We start from the raw sequence: 21,455 nt of genomic DNA, 5'->3' as shown, positions 1-21,455 counted from the left end.
CAGGTAAGAACAGCTTGCAGAAATCATTTATTGGAGACCCCTGATGTTTTGCTCTGTATTTTGCCTTGTTTTATGTCTTTGTGTTTCCCTAAAGGCTGCTCCACACTCACTATGCCTTTAGTACTCTTGTAGGTTTATTACTTACTATAATGTATTCCATAAATTTGGCAAGTTTGACTTCAAAATGTCACTATCCACTAAGCTGACAAATTTAGGATGCAAGAATAACTGATATAATATATGTATGTAGTTAACTACGTGCACCAGTCGTGCCTTCAGGAAATAAAATTAATCAAGTTGTATCTGTGTCCACGGAAAATCTCTGTAGAGAATAGAAGTATGCAGAATGTGGACTTTGTCCAGCATTTTCCCTCTTTGGGCATCTGCAAACTATTGTTTTTGGTGCAACAGTATCACGATTTATTTTTGCTGCGTTTCTCTTGGCTGTAGCCGTAGCTCATAGCAGCAATCATTCTGAGCGCTGTGGTTGAGACATCTGTGGTGAAACGTCTGAGAGTGTCACAAGATTATCTCAAGCGGTCTGTGTTTGAGCGCCCCCCCCTTCACTCCACAATAAAAGGCCATAGATTTCAAGGTACAGTCAAAGAAGTAGCTGCTATTGCCTATCTATAATCTGAGACAGACACAATTGGACTGCGTATAGCCCCGTAAGGCACGGATCCTTCATGGTGACTTTGTTTTGGGGTTTCATGTTGTGTCATGTTGTCTGATCTTGGGTCCACTCCTGTTGCTTCTGGTCTATCATGTTTATCTCTGGCTCATGACGTGTGTCAGCGTTATGTCACAGGGGTTTTAACAGGTATTGGTCATATCTTTTTTGTTTCTCTACTATCATATCTTTTGTCATGTAATCTCCCAGTCTGATCAAGTCTTGTTCATCTTTTAGTTTTTCAGTCTGCTCATTTGATCTGTTTGTCCCTGAGGGGGGGGTTGTAGTGTTTTATTGTCTCTCTTGTTACAACAGGAGTCTTGTTGTTCTGCCTTTCTTCCATCTCACTTGATTCCCTTCCTGTGTCTTGTCATGCCTACTTTCTTCCTGTGTGTATACTCTTTTCTAAAAGTTTGGGATATACAGCTTTGGGGTGAAACTTCAGGATGAACCTAAAATGCACTATAATCTTCAAAGGTGAACTTAATGTGACCTTTTCTAAACCTTTGAATGCACATGTCCAACTGTTCAATATTTTAGTACTTCAGTACTTCACAACTTGTTCTGTAAGAAGGAACTTCACAGCGACATTTGATTCATGAATCGACCAGTAAATTCCCTGGTGGAGGTGACCAAGTGAGGCAGCAATGTCACATCAGACCATGAGGAACCATTTACTCCAGCACACTTCCAGGAAGAGGCATCATTGTCTTGCATGGAGCCAGGGAGCGTTTACACTGGACGAGGGATCAGTGGGCCTGAGAGCTTTTCTCTGATGAAAGTTGATTCACGTTGAGCAGAAATGACGGCTGCCAACGATGTTGGAGATTGTCAAGGAGAGCGCTATGCATCAGCCGCTGTTCTCACCAGATGAGCCTTTGGCGGTGTTACGGAGTGGGCAGGTGTGTTTAGTCAATACAGAACTGCTCTATACTTTGTGAATGGTACATTGACAAGCCCATACTATCTGAACCACATCATTAATCCAGTCTTTGTGCCCCCCCAGAAACAACACAGGATTCATTTCTTCACCATTGCATTCCCCTACTTAAATACCTTACTTTCTTGATATAATGTCACTGTAGCATGAACTTTTTGCTTTCTCCATAAAATTCACTCCAAAGCCAAATGCCCCGAACTTTATATGGGTAGTTTTAAGTCTCACTCTGTGCCTTGTCCTTGTCAGCCTACTAGTTTTTTTTCCTTGAGATCAGTGCCTTTACTGCCTTGCTCCTCTCTGAGATCCACACTGCACCTTCTGGCCGGATGCTACTGGTTTGTATGACGTTTGAAGTTTCTTTCATTTGGAGAGATCAAATGGATAATTTCACTCAAAATCAAGGTTGCATTTTGTTTCAACATCTGTCTGCCCTAAGGTCTTTCATCCCTGGACATGTACTACTTCACCAAGATTCCCACACATAAACCTTAATTAATGACAGCTGATATGACGCACTGCTAATTCTGCCTGTTCAGAAAAAAACTGCAAGTTAAAGTTCTGAACATAATTGGTGCTAATGTTTTCAGTCAATATATTTTGATATATCTGCAGAAATTGTCAACATTATTCTTTGTGTTATGATTTTTTTTTTTCTGCTGACATATGGAGTTGGTTAAAAGCTAAAAGGACCATGTATATGATAAGGCACAATATTGATGGCTTGTGAACATTCCGAATTTGAAATACATCGTTAAATGTCAGCCACAGATGAGAAACAATGCTCCTTCTGTGTGTGCTATTCTTATCCGGACAGTAAAAGTTTTCCTGTCTCTCTGGACACAGCAAGGACAAGTTGTGAACACAAGACTGATCATCATCGGCTTGTAAACTGAGAGGGTGAACGCGTCCGCGCAGTTTTCTATTCATACATCCAGCAGCAGCAGACACAGAGCGGCATTCACTTGGTGTCATCTGTGTGTCCATCTGGTGAGAGGAAGTCGGATATTGACTCTATTTTTAACCCTGTATTCGTCTCCACCAATGGTGGTTTGGCACTGTCTCGATGCTCCAGCCGCTCGTTCCTGAACGTGTGAGTTGCTGAGTGATGTTGGAGCCGAGAATCCCAAACAATGAAGGTACTACAAAACCGATAAAAACTGAAGAATGTGAGTCACTGAAATGTTCATTGTCGCAGCAATGCCAAGTTTGTGGCTGTTAGCCGTTGTTACCGTCATATATTTAGAAATGCTTCCCCCCCCCCCTTGTGTTCTATGTTTACCAAACCTGGAGTTTTGTTTTAATCCTGCATGATTGCACGGCAGTTCATTTCATGGATGGATCTTTCTGTGCTCTCCGACGGCTTTGCAGAGTATGCTATCACCCCATGACGCACTCAGTACTGCTGTTATTAGTCTTGTGATTTTAGTACTAGTTAAAGAACATCAGGGTCTGGCCTGACGCTACCTCACTGAAATGTTGAGTTGATTTTGACCTGGCGTGCAGCCTTCAGTGGAACTCTGGCTTAAATCTAAAGTGTCATCATTAGCTTCTTTACAAACTCTCTCTGACTGTTTTAGTGACTTAATTCTACATTCCTGCTTGCATCATCTTATTGCTTTTATTATTATTTTCTCTTCCGTACCAAATGTTGTAAAGTATTTTCATGTCTCGCTCAGCATGTGATCATCCTGCAGTCGTCTAGCGTTTGGGGATAGATATCTTCTTGTTAATGCTTCATTTTAACTTCACCATGCATAATCTTCAAGTGCAACAATGTACTTAGTTCTGTGTATGAAACAGTTTTCCACAGTTTAGTTACCAGAGGATGGGCTTCTTTTTACACTCACTCCTAGAGACCCTCAAAATCAGCAAATGAGCAATCTCCCCCCTGTCTCGGAGCATGGGGGAGTGAGGAGGAATCAAAAGAGTCGAGGAGAGGAATGTTCGATGGAGTGAGGCAGTTCAGTAGTCGCACTCTGTGGGTTAATTACCCTACTGACAGACTGATTACAAAGAGTGACAGAAGACGGGGATCTGGCAGCAGCTGTACTTTTTAACCATCAAGGAGTGTGTGTGTGTGTGTGTGTGTGTGTGTGTGTGTGTGTGTGTGTGTGTGTGTGTGTGTGTGTGTGTGTGTGTGTGTGTGTGTGTGTGTGTGTGTGTGTGTGTGTGTGTGTGTGTGTGTGTGTGTGTGTGTGTCTGTGTGTGTGTGAGGCCGTTATGTAAACAATACATGTATTAACAGTGAAGGATGTGAGTATTTTCAGTCCTCTGGAGAGGTACATCATTTCCTCTCTGAAAGCAGTACTACTCTCTATCATGGGTGTGTGTGTGTGTGTGTGTGTGTGTGTGTGTGTGTGTGTGTCTGTGTGTGCGGGACACCTGGAGTTTGAATGAAGTGTTTAGGGCGTCTGTATCTGTATACTTTTCAGTTTCAGGGTCAATGCAAAGGTCCTTCATGCCACAGCAGTTTGAAAACAAACACATCAACAGGCACACAATCATTTCCTTGTCAGAGGGGTTCTGGCTTTGGTCACATGAGTTCGATAATTATCGTTACTGTGTGCAAAACATACATTTATGTGAAACTGAAGAGGATAACTCACTTTTAGGTTTGAATGTGCTGACTGATATTTACCGCAGCACACCCAGATGAGTGAAACAAGCTGCCTGATCTCACACATTCAGCCCGCCACACAGATGTGTCTCTTGGTGATAGTTACAGCGCAGCTGTTTTTTATTTTCTTAATGGTTCATTTGGTACACAAAAGACACACATTCGTCTGTCTGACTGCTGTGACGGTGTCCACTGTCTTTGCTTGCGTACCTGTGGAATTAGTTGCATTTTGTAATCTTACCGACATAATCAACCGACCAACGAGAGAGTAACCAACATTGGCGCCCAACTTCTTTTAAGACCGACGTTCACTTCTGCTGCACGCATCCATTCAGGGCCACTGCCCTGCACGACCTCACTGACCCCCTCCTCCGTCACTGCACATCTTCGGGGCAGCGAGGCGAAGGACGGACTGAGAGACGAAGAAGGAAGTGAAAGAAAAAGGAGGCTGTCTAAGTAGCTTAAGTGTTTTTTGTCTTCATCTGTTGGGGGATCAAAGCTGGGTCCCGCTATAAGGGCCGTCTCTCACATAAGGAGGATTAGTGTGAGACAAACGCAGCTCTGACTCTGACCCTCTCTGGCTCCCACAGGAGTGAAGAGGCCGAGGAGGAGGAGGAGGAGGAGGAGGAGGAGGAGGGGCAGTTTCCCATACCGGCCAGCACAGGTGGGCAGCTTACACATGCAGGAGGCTAAACGACACCTCATTTGGGAAATATCCTGTAAAAGATCTTGGAATGGGCTGCATAAAGGATCAAATGTCCCCGCGCAATCTTAGAGACCTTTTTTTTTTTTTTTTAATCCCCATTGAGCCAGAAAGTTCAGCAAAGGCAGCTCCAGACTTGTTCAGGTAAAAAGTTGAACAAGTGCACTGTGACCACTGCTTGTGGTTAGGTATTTCCACCACTCACTGTAGAGATAAAGCTTTCCTCGGATATAAAATTCAAAGATAGATTTTTACATTTCTCAGTGAATTAACAACATGCAAACCAGAATCCAATAATTCCACACAATAGACTCAATGGACTCTCTTTTCATGCCTGTATTAGGTTGTCCTATTTATGATCTAACTAAAATAGTGCCGCAGCTGTCTGCCCCACCTGATCAGCACCTCCCACAGGTGACTTTGACTTCAGCACCACAATACAGACTGTTTTAGGGGAGAACTCATGCGCAGTATTACTACTCATGTGTCTCCGTGTGTACTTGTGAGGCTTCAGCAACAGAAGTGATTGATAGATGTTGTAAATAGTTTTCATCATTGGAGCAGCTCAGGCATTGTGACATTTCCGTGGTCCGTGTCTCTCGCCGTGCTCAAACGATGGGTCACGGGACTGATCGTGCACTCTGATGGGGGTGGAGGTTACTGGTACCATATGTCAATAAAATACCACATGTTGATAAAAAACGTATGGCCCTGCGATGCAGCTGGAGCCAAGATGATCAGTACATGGCAGAGCAGCTGTAAATATAGCATACAGAGTGTCACACAGGGACATCCAGCTTAACTGGGTCATTTGATTTTGAACAGCATGAATCACCAGATGGGTGGTGTTTACAGGACATGGATCGATCTAAATCTCATGTTGTTAGTTCAACAAAGGAAAGAATACATACTGACATCAAATGTAGAGCGTGTCTGATGGATGCTCTGATTTTTCTTTTCCATTTAAAATTGAAACTTTGATTCAAGCTGTCATTCTTGGAAATATTTTCAATCAGTTCTTCATTTTGAGATTGCGAAACTAAAATCTGATAATCCACAGTTTGTGAGGAACTGAAGCTGCTCCCAGCTGAATAAGTGAAGGGTGAGTACACGCTGGACAGGCGGCCAGTATATCAGAGGGCAAATACATAGACAGGCAGTTACGCATATTCACGCCAACGTTCAATTGAGGGTGAGCAGCTAACTCGTGGAGAAAACTGGAGTATCTACCGAAAACACATTGAAAAACTTGTAATCCCCACACAGAAAGGCTCTTCGCCCAAACAAGATTCAAATCGAGTGCGAACCACAATACGACTGTGCAGTCTGGTTTGAATATATGTGAAACCAAGCACTTAAGGCTTTGTAGTCCTTACCAACTGCAGTTATTCCCAGCTGAAGGTTCACCAAGAATCTGAATTGTCACATTTCCCACTCAAAAATGACTTCTCACAAGCCTTTAAAGTGTTTTACGAAGATTAAAAACTACAATAAACAAGGGTACGTTTGTTTCTTTTTATAACAGCATGAACAGAAATTGCCACCGAACAGCGATAGAAACTTAGAAAAATTACATTTTAGATCAAATAAACTGGCTGGCCGAAGCTGAGTTTTGCAACACGAGAATAATTACGTTTAAGAAAACACCCGAGAGTAAAGGCAGCCAATCACTAATGTGTGCACAGAAACCCACCGCACACTGGAGCAGTGTTGTTTCCAGGCTTGTAGTTGCCTGTGCCGGGTCAACACACATTTCTCTCTGAGGTGACCAGCGGAGGGGCTGACATGTTCAGAGCTGTTTCACTTTGTTTCCTTTTTATACACAAACAACGTCCCACTGTCATCACTCCATCCTTCAAATACCAAAGGGCCCCCTTAAGAGTGCGGCCCCACGATTTCTCTCCTGGAAAGCACGTCCCCAAGGAGGGAGCTTTTAGTCGGTGCAAGCTCAGGGGGTTTCCTCTCTATGAGCAACCATATGTCAGGAATAACATAATACACCCAAACACACTTTGTTGGATGGAAATGAGTGTAATTTGCTGATCGGGCTGATAGTGCTACCTTCTCAGAGGGCTTTTTTTTTTTCTTCTTCTTTGCAGCACGACTCCATAAAGTCATTGCCCAGTTTCTCCCTCATGCCTTGTGACATTAGGATTGCATTACAGTCTGACTGACAAAGCAACACACCCTTCCTGATAGTATTTTACAACGGGTAGTCAATCTCTCACCCTGTAAACCTGCCGGTCTGTGTCAGTGAGCGTTAGATGGAGTTTTCTCACAGGTTATCACTCTCACAGCTGTTTTTTTTTTTTTCTTGTTCTCCGGCTGTAATTTAATCTACTCTGCGATGATAATGGATTTAACAGGTTCCCTTTAACAGCACTCTAACCAGATGTGCTCAGCAGCCTCAGGACAGCAGCGAAGTATCGCGTCTTAATTTCAACTGAGGTGGTCCGACGTTTTCAACCAGGTGAAGCTCACCTGGAGGTCCTCAACGTAGGTCTTAATTCCTCATAACTTTCCAGATTTGTAACACGGCTCCTTGTTAGGGAAGGTCTATAGCCTCTTCTAATGCTTGCAGCTCTTAACCCACACACAGTTACTAAAACCTCAGATTCCTCAACCCTTTTACACAAACCCCCCCCCCCCTCCCAGCAGCAGTTGGATGAAGCCTCGGGTATCAACCTGAACACCCCCTGAACAGTATCAGCTCAGCTGTCAGTTCTTATCATTCCCACAGATATGGACTAATAGTTGGATCAGGAGGCAGTTATCAGCAGGTATGTGGGAGACTACCAGTGATAGGTAGACCAGCCCTTTGAAAACATGCTGACAATGATGCGCTTCAGTTGCTTCAGCTAAAATTTACTCGACGTGGTCCAGAAAAAAAAAGAATAAAATTGGGAAAAATAGCAAAAATTTTATTTGAAAGAATTCAAAATTAGGCATCACAATATAGAGTTGAGCTATACTGCAGTTCGTCGGCTGATATGTATATATTTAGCCTTTTATAAAGGCAAATGCAATATATTGATGCTGTCAGCTTTATTTCCAAAGAAATTGGTCAGTCCTCTTATCAAAGTAGGAGATCATCACTTTCCCGAACATGTCTGTGGGTTTCCAGTGAAGCACTTGTTGCATGCCGCTGTCTTTCCCAATCACGAATTAGCTGTATTTATATTTCTTATAATGCTATCAAACACTCCCACAGTCTAGGATTTTTGACAAGATCCCTGTATTCAGATGACTAGTTAAGTTATGGCCCCTCTGGATCTTGACATGACGTATTTTTTGAAAGATAATATTTCAAGGTTAATGATCAGTTCTGTCTAGAATTGTAAGAAAGTTCTTCCTTTAGCTTTAACTTAAATGACCACAAAGCTGAAATGTCTCCACTGCCCCCCCTAACCTTTCCCAGATGTGGAAGCCAAGAGAGAAAGAGGGTGTGGATGGAGTAGGTGCAGTAATAAGATGGGAAAGTAGTATTGAAAAGAAGGAGTGGAGCAGTGGGAGAATATGGTGGAGTGAAGTATGGAGGGGAGACGAGCTGTCATTGCCTCTAAGGGTGAGTCGGGTGGGGGGGGCGGGTGAGAGAAAATGGGGGTCTGTGCTGTCTGGGTGGTGGGACCGCAGGGACTGACAGAAATATTAGGACGAGCATCTGACAGGAAATAAATACAGCGTGGGCAGTATCGCCGAGAGGCAGCCGACCCGACATTGTCGAAAAGTACAATAAAGTGTGTTGTGTGTGGGTTAAGAAAACTTTTCATAGAAGGCTGCACCGGAGAATTTGTGACCTTTGCACCCAGACTGAAAGTAAATACGTTTATCTCATCCCGGGGAAACAATAAAACCCTGATTTTCTTTCTTTCTTTCTCTTTTTTCTAGGTTTCTTCATTATTTTACGAGCTATGCCGTAAAATTGTAACTTGACAGAAATCTTGAATTAGAAAGCGTTCTTAAAATAACTTCAATTTACTAAATATATTTTTCATGCATGACTATTTTTCTTCTGGCCTTGCTTGCCGAGGTTTTTTTGGGGGGGGGATTTCTCTGTGTGGTTTGTGTTCTTGTTGCGTCTGGATTTGTTGCGATGTGCCGATTGACGGAGCGTAAAAGCCGCTCCGGTTGTGGGTCGTCCGTCCTCGCTGTCATTTGTTTCCAGGATATCTGAGAGCACAAGAATGAAAGGCATGGGGAGCCAAAAAGAGAGAAGGCCGATGACTTGAAAGAATTCTCTTCTTATATGTCATTGTCAAGAGTTTTCAGGCGAAGCGTCCCGGGGACCCCTGAGCAACGCAAACAAACAACTGAAAACATGCAGCGGCTCTGCTTCCGTCACTGTCGAGGCACAACATGAAGGAGCATTTTTCTCATTCTGCCGGAGACATGACTTATGCGGCATCCTTTTCACTCCACAGCTCCTTTTCCAGGCACAGTGTTGACTCGCTTTTCAGCAATTCTCCGTCTAACACTGAGTAATGGAAAGTGGGGAAAACATACCAACAATCACAGAATTATGTTGACTTAGCTTCAGACAGGGAAACTGAAACACTATCTCACTGGCTTTAATGTCTGGACATAGAAATTGAAGCCTCTTTGTAGATTCCGACTAATTAGGCGTATTGCCTTGATGTGGTTTTGACGTTCCCGAATGACTCTCCCATAATGACTGTGCTAATTCTTCCTGGCCAGAAGATCAGGATATCGCTCACACAATTTGTAATACTTCCTGGCTGCTACAAACACAAACCGCAGAGCTGTGTGCGAAGAGCAACTCACAAGAAATCAATGTAAAAGGAAATATCTTTAACTTAGGAGGAATTATGAGTCAGTTTAAACCAGATGCAGCCCAATGTGAGTCTGATTAATGGTTGGATATTTATCTTTTACCATGTTTTTTGTATATCATTGGTTGGTTTCATAGTTTGTATGAGTTGCTGTCCTTTAGCCTTTGTTTTGATTGAAGGTATTTTACTATTTAGCGCCGTGTTTTGTCACTTTCGGGATGAGAAACCCTTCTAACTAGGTCCTTGTAAACCTTTTCAACAGAAACGAATGTATTGCCCAAGAGTGAGATTATCACCAAGTTCAGTGAGAAAGTTCACATGCACATTAAAAATCAGACCATCTGCAGATTTTTACAAGTACTGTAGAAGATGGTTAAGGTAAACGGCCTAGTGTTCTACGTTTGATCAGATAACACTGGTTATCTGATCATAAGAAACTGGATGAACACGCCTCGATTTCTCAACTATGTTTGATGTCCTTGTGTATGGTTATCTGATTTATTTCATTGTTTTACATCTCTGCTTGTGTAAAAAAAAAACAAAAAAAAACAGAAGCATAGACCAGGAAAACGATGCAGTCACAACACAAGCTGATGGTAAATGACATAACATACAGTAAGAGAAAGTTGAAAGAGCCACTTGGTGACAAAAATTAGTTACGTGAAATTAAAAACTTTAGCGTTTAGACCGGGGTTGTCAAACTCATTTTACTGCAGGGGCCACATACGGTGCAATTTGATCTCAAGTGGATTGGACCAGTAAATAATAGCATTATAATCTAAATTTGTGTCTTTGTATTAATATGTCCATCATTTTACAACACATGTCAAACCTGGAATTTCAATAAAAGAACTGTGATTTCTACAGTATTATGCCAGAATTCAGTCAGTTCACTATCTACACATTTGCTTTGCAACTTACAGAGCAAAGTAGATTTATAACAGGAAAATAACAGGAAGTTTGAATCTTATGTCACTACATGGATACTCTAAAAGTCATCTGATAAGGGATCAAAGGATGAAAAATAGGGCTTTTCAATGATAATGTTTCTGAAGAGAGTTTCTGAGGATGTAAACACATGAAAGAATTATTACAATTATCTGAACATTCACAGTCATCAGATCTTTGTGGTCAAGTAGATGGGCTTGGTGAAAAGGGGTTTTAAGTTGAACTATTTTAACACATGTCCAAAGTTTTCACTGAATGAATGTGCTGAGGATTTGGGTGAATCACCAAAATAATTCAAATACATCACAAGTGACGTTGGAGCAAATATATGCATCGCTTGAGAAACTGACCAGGCATTAAACTGTGAGTCGGAAATGTGAACTTCAAGGCTAAAATAAGTAACACATTTATGAAATTGATCGTGAATATGTGAACCAGATGTATGTATGTACTCCTCAAGGCATGTAAGTGGGTTGTGTGGCCGCTGAAGGTGTATTAGTGATTCACTGTAACAGCACATTTAAATTACATGGGATAAATGACAATCTATCCAACAGTTAAGATATTACAGTATCATCATAAATGTCATCATACCCATTCAGATATTCAACATCTTCCAGAGCATTAATAAAGTCCCTTGTTACCTGATCAGGCAATATTATGAAATATAAACGCCCAAATTAGTTTTGACATTGTAAATTAAGACGGAACACAAACTGGACACATGAGTGCAAATGTATTAAACTCCACATGTGTTTTGGGAACTGAATAGAGCCCTGTGATTTAAAGAGGTCAAGCATTCACTGCTGTGCAAGAGGCATACAGTTGTCAATATATGATCCGTTCTATACCATGCAGACAAAACATGCCCTCAGTATATTTCAAGAAGCATGGAAGGTAAACTGGTGTTTAAGAAAATACCCCGCAACAGCCAAAGGGAGCATGTGCCGAATAATCAGCATTATCTCGAGCTATCAAAAAAGTAATATTGTTCTTTCTGTTTTTATTTTAAATTGTGACCACCATGCCTTTCTGAAAAAGAGGTAATTTAATTTCCAGCAGGGCCCCAGTCCACAGAGGCATGCCGCGCTCGGAGCAGATTCACCAGAATCCCCCGTCCGGGCGAAAAGATCACAGACGTACGCATGCTGTTTGACGTCCGTGTTTAAAAGCTGATTGTGAACGCTGAGCCCCCAGACATGTGCCCTGAGGTCCCCTTAAACTTTTACTATGTCCCAAACCGATTTAATAATACAGATTTAATACAACATAAACATCCTTGCGTGCATATCTTAATAAGTCAATGGGGACACAGGTTATTGTGATTTTCATTATCCTTCAGTTCACGGTTGGGATTCAGCCATATCTTGTGAATGAGGTAAGAAAATTATACCCTTGTGTGGGACAAAAGATAACTGTCGCTGTAGTGCTCCTAACTGGACGTTGTATGGGCTATATAAACATATTACAAGTGTTTCAGCGTTTATAAAATTTCAGTTTGATGAAGCGAACTGTTCTGTTTGAGTGTACCTGGAAGAGCTCAGTTTAAGAAGAATAATCCGACCAACAAACAGCTCTTACAAAACATGGACTCCTGGGGTGTTTGGCTTGATTGGCAGTCTGGGTGATTGCAGTCTGGCAGAAGTCCCAGTGAAAAGTTCAGAGTCCAGTTTCGTATACTGTATATGGTCAGGTTAGAGGTTGCGTGTGACTTCGACATAGTGCTCGGATTGACAGCTTTTTGTTGAATTCTCAGCAGTACCATGCAGAAACAGCAAATAGGCTCCAACGTCTGACAGGAATTATTTGCCGTTCGTGCTGAATGTGACCAAAAAACAGAGCGGCCGAGGCCGATATTTTACACCTGGGCTCATTTTCATTAACACTGCAAATAGCTGGTCGACAACTCAGGTCACTGCAAGGGCCCATTTGAACGGAATTGAATTGAATTGAATGTGCGGACTTCGTAGCTCAAGAAGCTTCATGTGGAAGATTTATGAAATCTGCAATCAAGTCCATATATTTGAACTGATATCTAATATTTCACAAAAGCATCCATCCATATTTGATGCTGCTTCAATGTTCCACCATGAACAGCCTACTAAAATATACAAATAAAATCACGTGTGCTTCAAAATGGAAAGATTTGGTTTCATGCAGAAAAAGCAGCCAAAAAAATGCCATGTTCCACCAAAGACGCCGTAGGAGCCTTCACTTACTTGTGAAAGAGCTGCAAATGTTTTGACAGTGCATGAGTTAATGATGCCGGCCTATCCTATTACCAGTGGCATGCAAGCTCTATACCCCCTGTCAGCGGATGGTTCACTGCTTCAGGCAAGGCAGATATTACTTCAGGGAAAAGAATCTCCTCCAGCAGGCTGGTAATACTGTCTGTGTCCTCAGAGACTGTTGTCTGCCATCAGGATTTGAACAGCAGTGTTCACAGCCCAGGGCGCAAGAGTTTAACGTCATTTTCTAGATGATGACAACAGCATGTCTTCTTTGTAAGTGTGGCCATTTGAGTTAAAGATACAGCATATCTGTTCCACATTACACCCATACCTCCCAAGGTTCACCCTCCGACTCACTCATGTTCAATAATCAGAGCCACATTTCTGCTGCAGGGAATAATTTTTTTTAAATATATATATATATATATATATATATATAACTTCAAATATAAGAGGTCCACTTAGTGACCATCCTGTCAAATTGCACTGGACACATTTAAACGCGTAATAATGAGCAGGGCTTGGATCATAAGTGCTCTGTGATTGACTGTCAAGTCTCTTTGGGAAATGTTTGACAACCTGGGAAATCTACTTGGTTTGTATGCTGTTGGAAGACGAGTGAATCAGTAACACTTAGTAAAAAAACGTATGAAGCAGTTAGCTCTATTGGCATTGGAATTCCAAACTGGCCTGTGGCGGTGGCCAGAGTAGTAGCATAAATATAGCATGGACCTCAGTTTCAAAAAATTAAATTGTGGCGAGAATGCATTTTATTATGGATCAAAACAGAATTCTCCATCCTTTTTTTCCCAGTAATTAACGGCATTCATGGAAAATGTGCCCATTATCAAGCCAACTTAAAAAAAAAAAAAAAGATCAATGTATTTATGTACATACACAAATACAAGCATCTCGTTTCTGCCTTTATTAGTGCCACGGTCTTTGGTGTGGCTTTCATTATAAAGTTTGGCTCCGCACGCAGCCGAGACACGGCTTCTTTTTGAACGTTCAAAGTGACCTTCCTCTGATCAAATATCTGCAGATTTCCTGGGGATCAGCAGAAGATGAGCTCCGGTAGTGACCAAATCACACAGAACACTTAAAACTAGCAACAGATAGATCTCTTTAACGTCTAACAGGTGGTGTGGTGCGTACCAGCGGGGCTCCTCATTCACTGTGGAAAAATGTTCCCTTCGTATATAATCCCTACTACAGGCAGTTGCTCCGCTCTTTAGTTGATTTAATTCTAAATGTAAATAATAAGTGCTGTGTCAAAATGTAGAGCCTCCGCTTAAATGTAAGTCATCTCACGTGAATAGAAAAAGAACAATGTATTGGTCTGCCAGCTGTGTGCTGTTTTTTTTTTGTTTTTCTTAAATGTTGCTTCATGAACAATAATCCCATTTTGATTGAGACTGAGGACACGTCATCCATATTATTTGACAATGTAGTAAAATCAGTTTGAATTCTGTTTGAATTTTAAAAAAAACTGATATTTGTCACATGCCACATATTGTTTTTGGAAATGACACATTTCAAAGTATATAATAACGAAAAATAAAATGGTTTTTTTTGTCCGTTTTAAATACAAAATGATGCATTTGTAACTTATCGAAGGACAGGATCTAGTGGGCACAGTAGAGGGAGAGTTTGGTTAAATGGTGTGTAGGAACGAGGATGCTGAGGATGAAGCCGCAAGACAAGAGGGGAAGATGCAATAACGGAGGACTTGTAAAATCATTGGCAAATAAACAAAAGCTTAAATGATCAATGAGATTAACACGAACAGCAAAAGTCCACTATAAATATAGATGGAATTAACTTTCTTAAGGATCCACGGGTCTCAACACCGTTTACATGAGGATATACACCGATTTACTTGCAGATCATAGTAGGCTGCATGTACATCATTAGTAAGTTGGAATTTAATGTCTTGCTCAAGGAGATTTTGAAAAAATGGACAGGTAGGTGATCAAACCACAAACACTGGGCTTGAAAGGCAATCCGCTTCAAACCTGACCCAGAGCGGCACCACAATTTCTACTGTCAAATATTAGCATGACTACTCCATATAATTATGATTGTAAAGCTGTGCAAGTATTAGATACTTATGAAACGGTGAAAAGGACTGTGATTACCCTCAGCAGAAGGCCTGTCTGTCTCGTCTCACCAACAGCTGTGGGGTCAAAAACATAAAAGATCAAATGAAACACAAATGTAAGATACATGAGGGTCCGGGGTCTTTGATGCTTTTGTGTTTTCTTTTTCTTCTTCTTCCTCTTCACGAGCATATGGGGAGAATCTGACAACAGGGTGTTTATCTGACATAAAGAGACTTAAATCAGCTGAGAGGACATTGTGTTTGTTCTTCTGGTGTTTCACTGTGTTGCTCTGTTTTCTCTCTGCTCACTCTCGTCTTTAATCCTTTCCTCTTTCCCCGCCATCGAAGCCCACGAAGGTCCCTTGTGAGCTCCTTGGTGCTTGGGATTATTGTACTTACCACAACAAAGAGAAAACATCCCACATTTGTAAATGGGCCCCTGCCAGTTGGACAGGTTCTTTTAAAACAAGCGTTTCGACGAGGGAAAGACGGTCCGCTCCTTTGAGTCTGCACAGCCAACAGCGTGGGACGAGGGCACAACATGTGATCCAGTCAAACCTTATTAGATTTTCACTTTTCCGTCAGTGCCTCTAATGCAAATCCTCTGTGTGTATCTACAAATGTTGATGATCTTTTTAAATGTGATCCTCTGTGATTCTTGTGAGCTGTTGGGGATTCAATAAACATAACAATGATTTGTTTCCAGGTTCTTTCCTTGGACACTGTTTTGCTTTGTGGCTATGTTTAATGGGAGTTTATGCATCCTTTCTAGATCAGCCAGATGTTCAAGTCTAAGCTTTTGTTCGAGCAAACTGCTACCAAAGAGAAAACAATTTGGTTTTCCATCAGAATTTTATCACAGAAAATGTGCGAATCAGGCCGCGTCTATAACAAAGACATGTGATAGGTCTTCAATGGCTACACGATAAATGAGGTTGGTAACAGAAGAAGAAAAGTGCCCGTGCACAGAGCAGAGAAGGGCGACTTGGTCTGGAGTCAGAGACAGTACAAGAACTTACAGAACAGTACAGCTCTAATCACAAATATACAACATATGGAAAAACAGCCAGATTTGTTTTATAAATTCAAACCATCTGGAGGACAGTTTGGAAACTTCCATTCATATGCCTCAATCCACAACTAATTTCCAACACTGAACACAATGTGAGTGTTACGATTTAAGTAACCCATGGGTTAAAACAAAACCAAACAGCCTTCAATCAGAATGACTTCAAATCAATTCAAGCTATGTCCAAGGTTTGACTCAATTAAAATACAATGCAATATCAGTCTACTACATGTAGCGCAAAACAGCAACCTGGTGACACGTGTAGTACATCTGTCTGTCTTCTCTGCCACTTGATGCCGTTCAGGGTTGCAGGGTGCTGGAACTGATCCCAGCTGACTCTGGGTGAAGGTAGGATACACCCTGGACAGGCCGCAGGGCAAACACAGAGACATAAAAAACATGTTGTCAGACTGCTGGAGCTCGCCTGAGTGTACAGATTGTAAAGAGAACGTGCAAACTCCCCAAAGAAACCTGAAATAAATTGCTCAGACATATAAGTATATAAGTATTGAGGATTTTTCTTCATGAGCAGCGGTGGCCTGGAGCTTTGAGAAGAGGACTTAGGTATCTTAGCATTGCGGGTTTGATTCTCTGTTCTGTTCTATTCTATTCTATTCTATTCTATTCTATTCCACTGAAGCATTTTCTACCATTAAAATGTGGACATCTGTTATTTTTAGCGCACTCAGGATTTTTGCTGATGAAATCCTCTGGTGGTTTGTGTTACTTAATGCAATTTGTAATCAGATATTCCTGTGTAACTGACAAGAGAGACACTTCATGATTCTTCTCTGCATGGGCAGTCTTTACACAACAATTTTGCTCTGATCACACAGATATTTCATAAGTTTCACCACAAGACCACTGTTCTTTTCCTCGGGGGACGCTCTCAGCCAGCGTTTGCAACAAACCAAAAGATTTGATAAAGACTCGATGAGCATCTATTCCAAAGCCGAAGAGCAGAGTGCCAAAAACACTTTTCTCGTATGATTTCTGGACACTGTTTTCAGACTCGTGCTGTGGTTTACAGTCATCTCACAGGTTAATAAGAAGATTGCCACAACTAAAGTTTGAGTCAAGCCACATCATGAAATTGTATTTCAGTCGGCCTACGTTCTTCCAGTAAAAGAAAATGGAGTTTCATCTCTTAAATTGCCCCACACCTCCTTTGGTAATCAATGCTCAAATAATCTCATCATGTAAGAGACTTTATTGAAATCCAAATCATGAAACCAAAGAAATTATTTATACGTACTGCCAGCGAGCAGGTTACTACTGCAGTAAAAATACACACGCTGCTCTTTTTAGAAAGGCATTATTGGACATGAATGGAAAGAATTAAACATGTGAGTGTCCTGCTACTTGACGACAAAGCGGCAGACTACTTGGAAAAAGTAGCTCTTCCTTTCTGACTGCTCTTGGTCCAATGTTTGCCAGCGATGGAATTTTACTGGAGAGTTTGCCTTGTGCTTGACTGTGCAGTCCTTATACATGCCAGTGAATGGGAGATGGAAGGACTTCAGCATTGCTTCTTTTCAGCGTCCACTCTTTTGTTGCATCATGTCTCTTTGTTTGGTTGAATGTCTCCTCATTAAGCACGATGCATAAAGACTGAGGAAAACTCTTGACTGTTTGCAGTTCACTGTATGACTTCTTGTCACTGGGGCAAGGCAGACTGAGGGCAGCGGGAGGCAGAGGCAGGGCGAGCGGGTAGGGTTTTTACATTCTCATTCAGTGGATAAGATGTTGGGCCTGGTGTAAAAATACAACAAAAAGGGCTGTAGTAAAAATAAGAAAAAACGCCAGTCTCAAGTTGTTTTCATGAGTGACCCCTAGCTGGGAAAGGAAGAGAACAAGGGGCGGAGGTCATGTTAACTATCAGGGAAACCACATAACATGTTTCAGTAGTGGGGGAGAGAGTTGTTGGGGTTAAAAAAAACAACAACTCACATCAGGTTTTTCTTTTTATTACACTTATAAAGAGCATACGGTATCGTATTGTGTCATTATAATTGTTTGGTTTAATTTTAGAAATATATCTTTAAAGATTTACAAATAAACACTTTCAAAATTATGCAATGATGTCTGAAAGTGGCAAGAGCCTATTGGGGGACATGAGCCTTTGTTGTGTTGATAACAGGCACTTCAATATGTTTTAGTTTTTTTTTTTCAAATTATTCCTCAATGTCTGGCTGCAGTAAAACCGTAAAGAGAAGGTGGGAGGCAGTGTCCTTGTCAGTGATAGTGAGAGGAGCAGCGGTTCACCTGAGAATCACCACTGCCCCCTGCTGGCTCTACCTGTCTGAAATCCAGTTTCTCTCTGGCCTCTTCCATTCAACCACTATGAAGCTTTATCCTATTTGGTTTTTGTGTGATGGAATGATTTTTGTACTGTGCAAGGAAATCACAGAAATGTGGGAAAACCCACACATGCACAGGAGGAACATGCAAACTCCACACAGAACAGCTCCAAATCTAAGTCTGGATCTTCTCACGCTACGAAGTGAGGGTGCTCACCACTGCAACACTCGGCATCGCGCCGAGCTTTGTATGTGACTCGATAAGAGAGTAGGAGACAGACTAATGAAAATATCAACTTTTAAAGAAACTGAAATCTCATTATGTTTAATGTTTTACGAAACGATAGGAACCAGTGACGTGCAAGCCAGTTGACTCTTTGTTGAAATAAGTGAGTTTATGTGATACAGGCATGTTTGCTGAAAAGCAAGCCGGAGTAATGCCCTAAACTGTTTGATTTCACAATGCAGTTTGACCTGAATTTCTCACCTACACAAAGGGGGCAAGAATGTAGAGGCCATGCTGAGATAAGAATGGCTGTGGTGAAATGTGCAGTGGGGAAATAAGAAAGAGACATTGCATCCCAGTCGTCTGTGCACAAAGTCTGATGGGGAACTTCAGAAAAATCAGACCATAAATATACTTGTTGAAGAGAAGTCATAGCGAGGCCAAGAGATTTACCTGCAAACACACACAAAGGCAACATGGCATTTTATATCTTAAAAGACGAATAAATCTATGGGGGAAAAAAGAACTTTCATACAGTTGCAGTTACACTCTGTGTTTCCCTTCAATTCTACCAGGCTTTTCAATGTCCTTGAGCTCATTGTTTTGGTTTTACTGTGTACGATCTCTAATGTTTTGGTTGACTCTTAAGCCTCTCACCAGTAGACAGCTCCTCCAAAAAAAAAAACCCTTTCTGGCAAGCAAAGAAGAAGTCCACAGTGTTAAAAAAAAAAAATGCTGTTTACATTTCAAGATCATTTTCAGCCAAATGAAATACTTTGCACTCAAAAGCACACAAACCACAACTAAACTTGTTTTATTATTTTTGGTTTTTTTTTTTTCGTGAAATCTGCTGTCCAGGAGTAAAAGTGAGTTACTGCAGCCCTAAACTGAATAGGTCAGAGTGAATATAAAATGATATTGCTGGAGAAATATCTAATAAGATGTGGTGTGGCAGGTCCTGTTCCAGCAATAGTCACCCCATAAGTCACATGACCACCTGCAGACAGCCTTTTTAGTGAAAACGACTGCAGTTGAGGGGAAACCATCCGGTCTACGTGAGAATGCCACTGCTGCAGGGCGTCATAGCAACGCACACAACAAGGAAGTTAAGAGCAGGAGCAGCCATGGTGGGAACCTAATCTGAGTTGCGCTACAGTCATCTGCCCAGCATGACATACCCTTGTATCATATTAAAACATCCTTTAGACCTTATATGCATCACCAGTTTACTCATTCAGTCATTGTGATTCTGAATAGATAGAGTAGGAGATATTCCAATTCCGAGATCTGTCTTCAACACAAGGCATTGATAATGATGGGAAATGAATTGATGTCCATTCGCCTCAGACATTTCTCTCCCCCCTCTGCTTTAGCCGACTTTCAGGTTGTTAGCCATTGGGGGGGAGGGGGAGGAGGGGGTGACCCTTTTCAAGGTCAGACAAACACAACTCACCCAAAGGAGATTGAACCTCAGGAGGTCCAGTGCCAAACTAAAACAAAAACGTCATCCCAGCAGGAAGAAGAATGCAAGAAGACAGTGCGAAAGACTTGGAGTGGAGCACTCAGGAGCCAAAGAACACAGGCTGAGCAACACATACACAAAATCAGTGTGTATATGAGAAAGACAATGTGTGTGTTGTGTGTCAGTGTGTGTTTGTGTTGTGTGCGTGAGACCAAAAAGGATTTTTTTTTTTTTTCCTTTGTGGAATTTGTAGTAAGTAGTAGTTAAAGCTGACTAGCTGACTTTAAGGTAATTCCTCAGGAAATCAGTGTAAGCTAATGCACCTGGACACCATGGAAACACGTATTTGTGTGTCTGTGTGTGATCTTGTATTTGTCTATATTTTTGGTGGGCCACCAAGTGTGAACACACTCGGACGAAGAGATTGAGAAAGAGAGGGCGAGGATAGAGTGCTGGGGCTCTCAGTAAGCCAAGTGTATGACAAATGGGGATAAGAGCCTCCTTTTAAAGAGCAGTGGATTTGGTGGAGACGCCAGTGCTGCTCAGCACGTACACCCAAGTGAGTAGCTCCAGGAAGGGCAGTGAGTGAGAGGGCTGAGAAAGAAGAGGTAGGGAGAGGGGGGAGTTTGTTGATACTTGGATGGATAAATATTCCTCGCACTCGCACGAAAGGTTTACCCCACATCAGAAATGACTGCTTACGCAGACTTTGATCACTCTTCCCTGGTCAATAATGTCTGTTTCTCAACCCCATTTTACTGCTATCGGAGCCATAAACTCAACTAATTCCCTTGAAATAGGCCAATTGTTTTCAGTTGACTTCTTTGGATGCAACAAGCTTAACAAGTTAATCAACCAGGAAAGCCTCTTAGTGACAGCTTTGCCTTAATTGCATACCAGACCATGATCATCAGTTTGGACGCAGCAAATCCACAGATTCATTGCGCATGAGAATCAAGTATTCTGCAGAAAACTCGTGGAAGTCCAAGGAAACGCCAAGTTGGAAGAAATCGATACTACAAGCGGCATGTTAAAATCTACTGCTCAGATCCCACGGTATTGCTGTGATGACCCTCTCCCAGGTCTTCTTTTGTTTAAACTCTTCAGCAGAAGCAATCGCCAGGGGCCCTTTAGTGTCCACCAAAACATGAGAAGCAAAACAAACGGAGCAGTGTGACAATAAAAAGGGGAATGCAGCGGGGTGGGTTGGATTTGTTTTTGTGAGATGTGACCGTGCCCACTCTTCCTCACTCCGGTCTCATCTCATCTGCTCGCGCCACGCTGTGTTTTAGCAGTTTATCCAGGAAAGCAGGGGTGAAGATGCTAACCTTTTCCACACAGCAATAACTTCCCACCATGACATCGAACCAACATTGCTTCAGGGTCCCTCGGCGCTCG

The 21,455-nt window shown here is 41.8% G+C and overlaps 1 protein-coding gene across 1 annotated transcript in view; it reads left to right on the top strand.

Annotated features, from left to right (window-relative positions):
• mrps18a (mitochondrial ribosomal protein S18A) overlaps positions 1-21,455 on the top strand; it is a 47,624-nt gene that overhangs the window by 21,033 nt on the left and 5,136 nt on the right. Inside the window, exon 2 of the mRNA XM_080513830.1 lies at positions 4,818-4,891. Within this exon, the coding sequence (XP_080369956.1) occupies positions 4,818-4,891 (74 nt within the window). The remainder of the gene's footprint in view (positions 1-4,817; positions 4,892-21,455) is intronic.

The sequence above is a fragment of the Blennius ocellaris genome (assembly GCF_963422515.1).
Source record: "Blennius ocellaris genome assembly, chromosome: 18".
NCBI lineage: Eukaryota > Metazoa > Chordata > Actinopteri > Blenniiformes > Blenniidae > Blennius > Blennius ocellaris.
The sequence above is the reverse complement of the archived record's forward strand: the minus strand, read 5'-3'. Positions and strand labels throughout refer to the sequence as shown.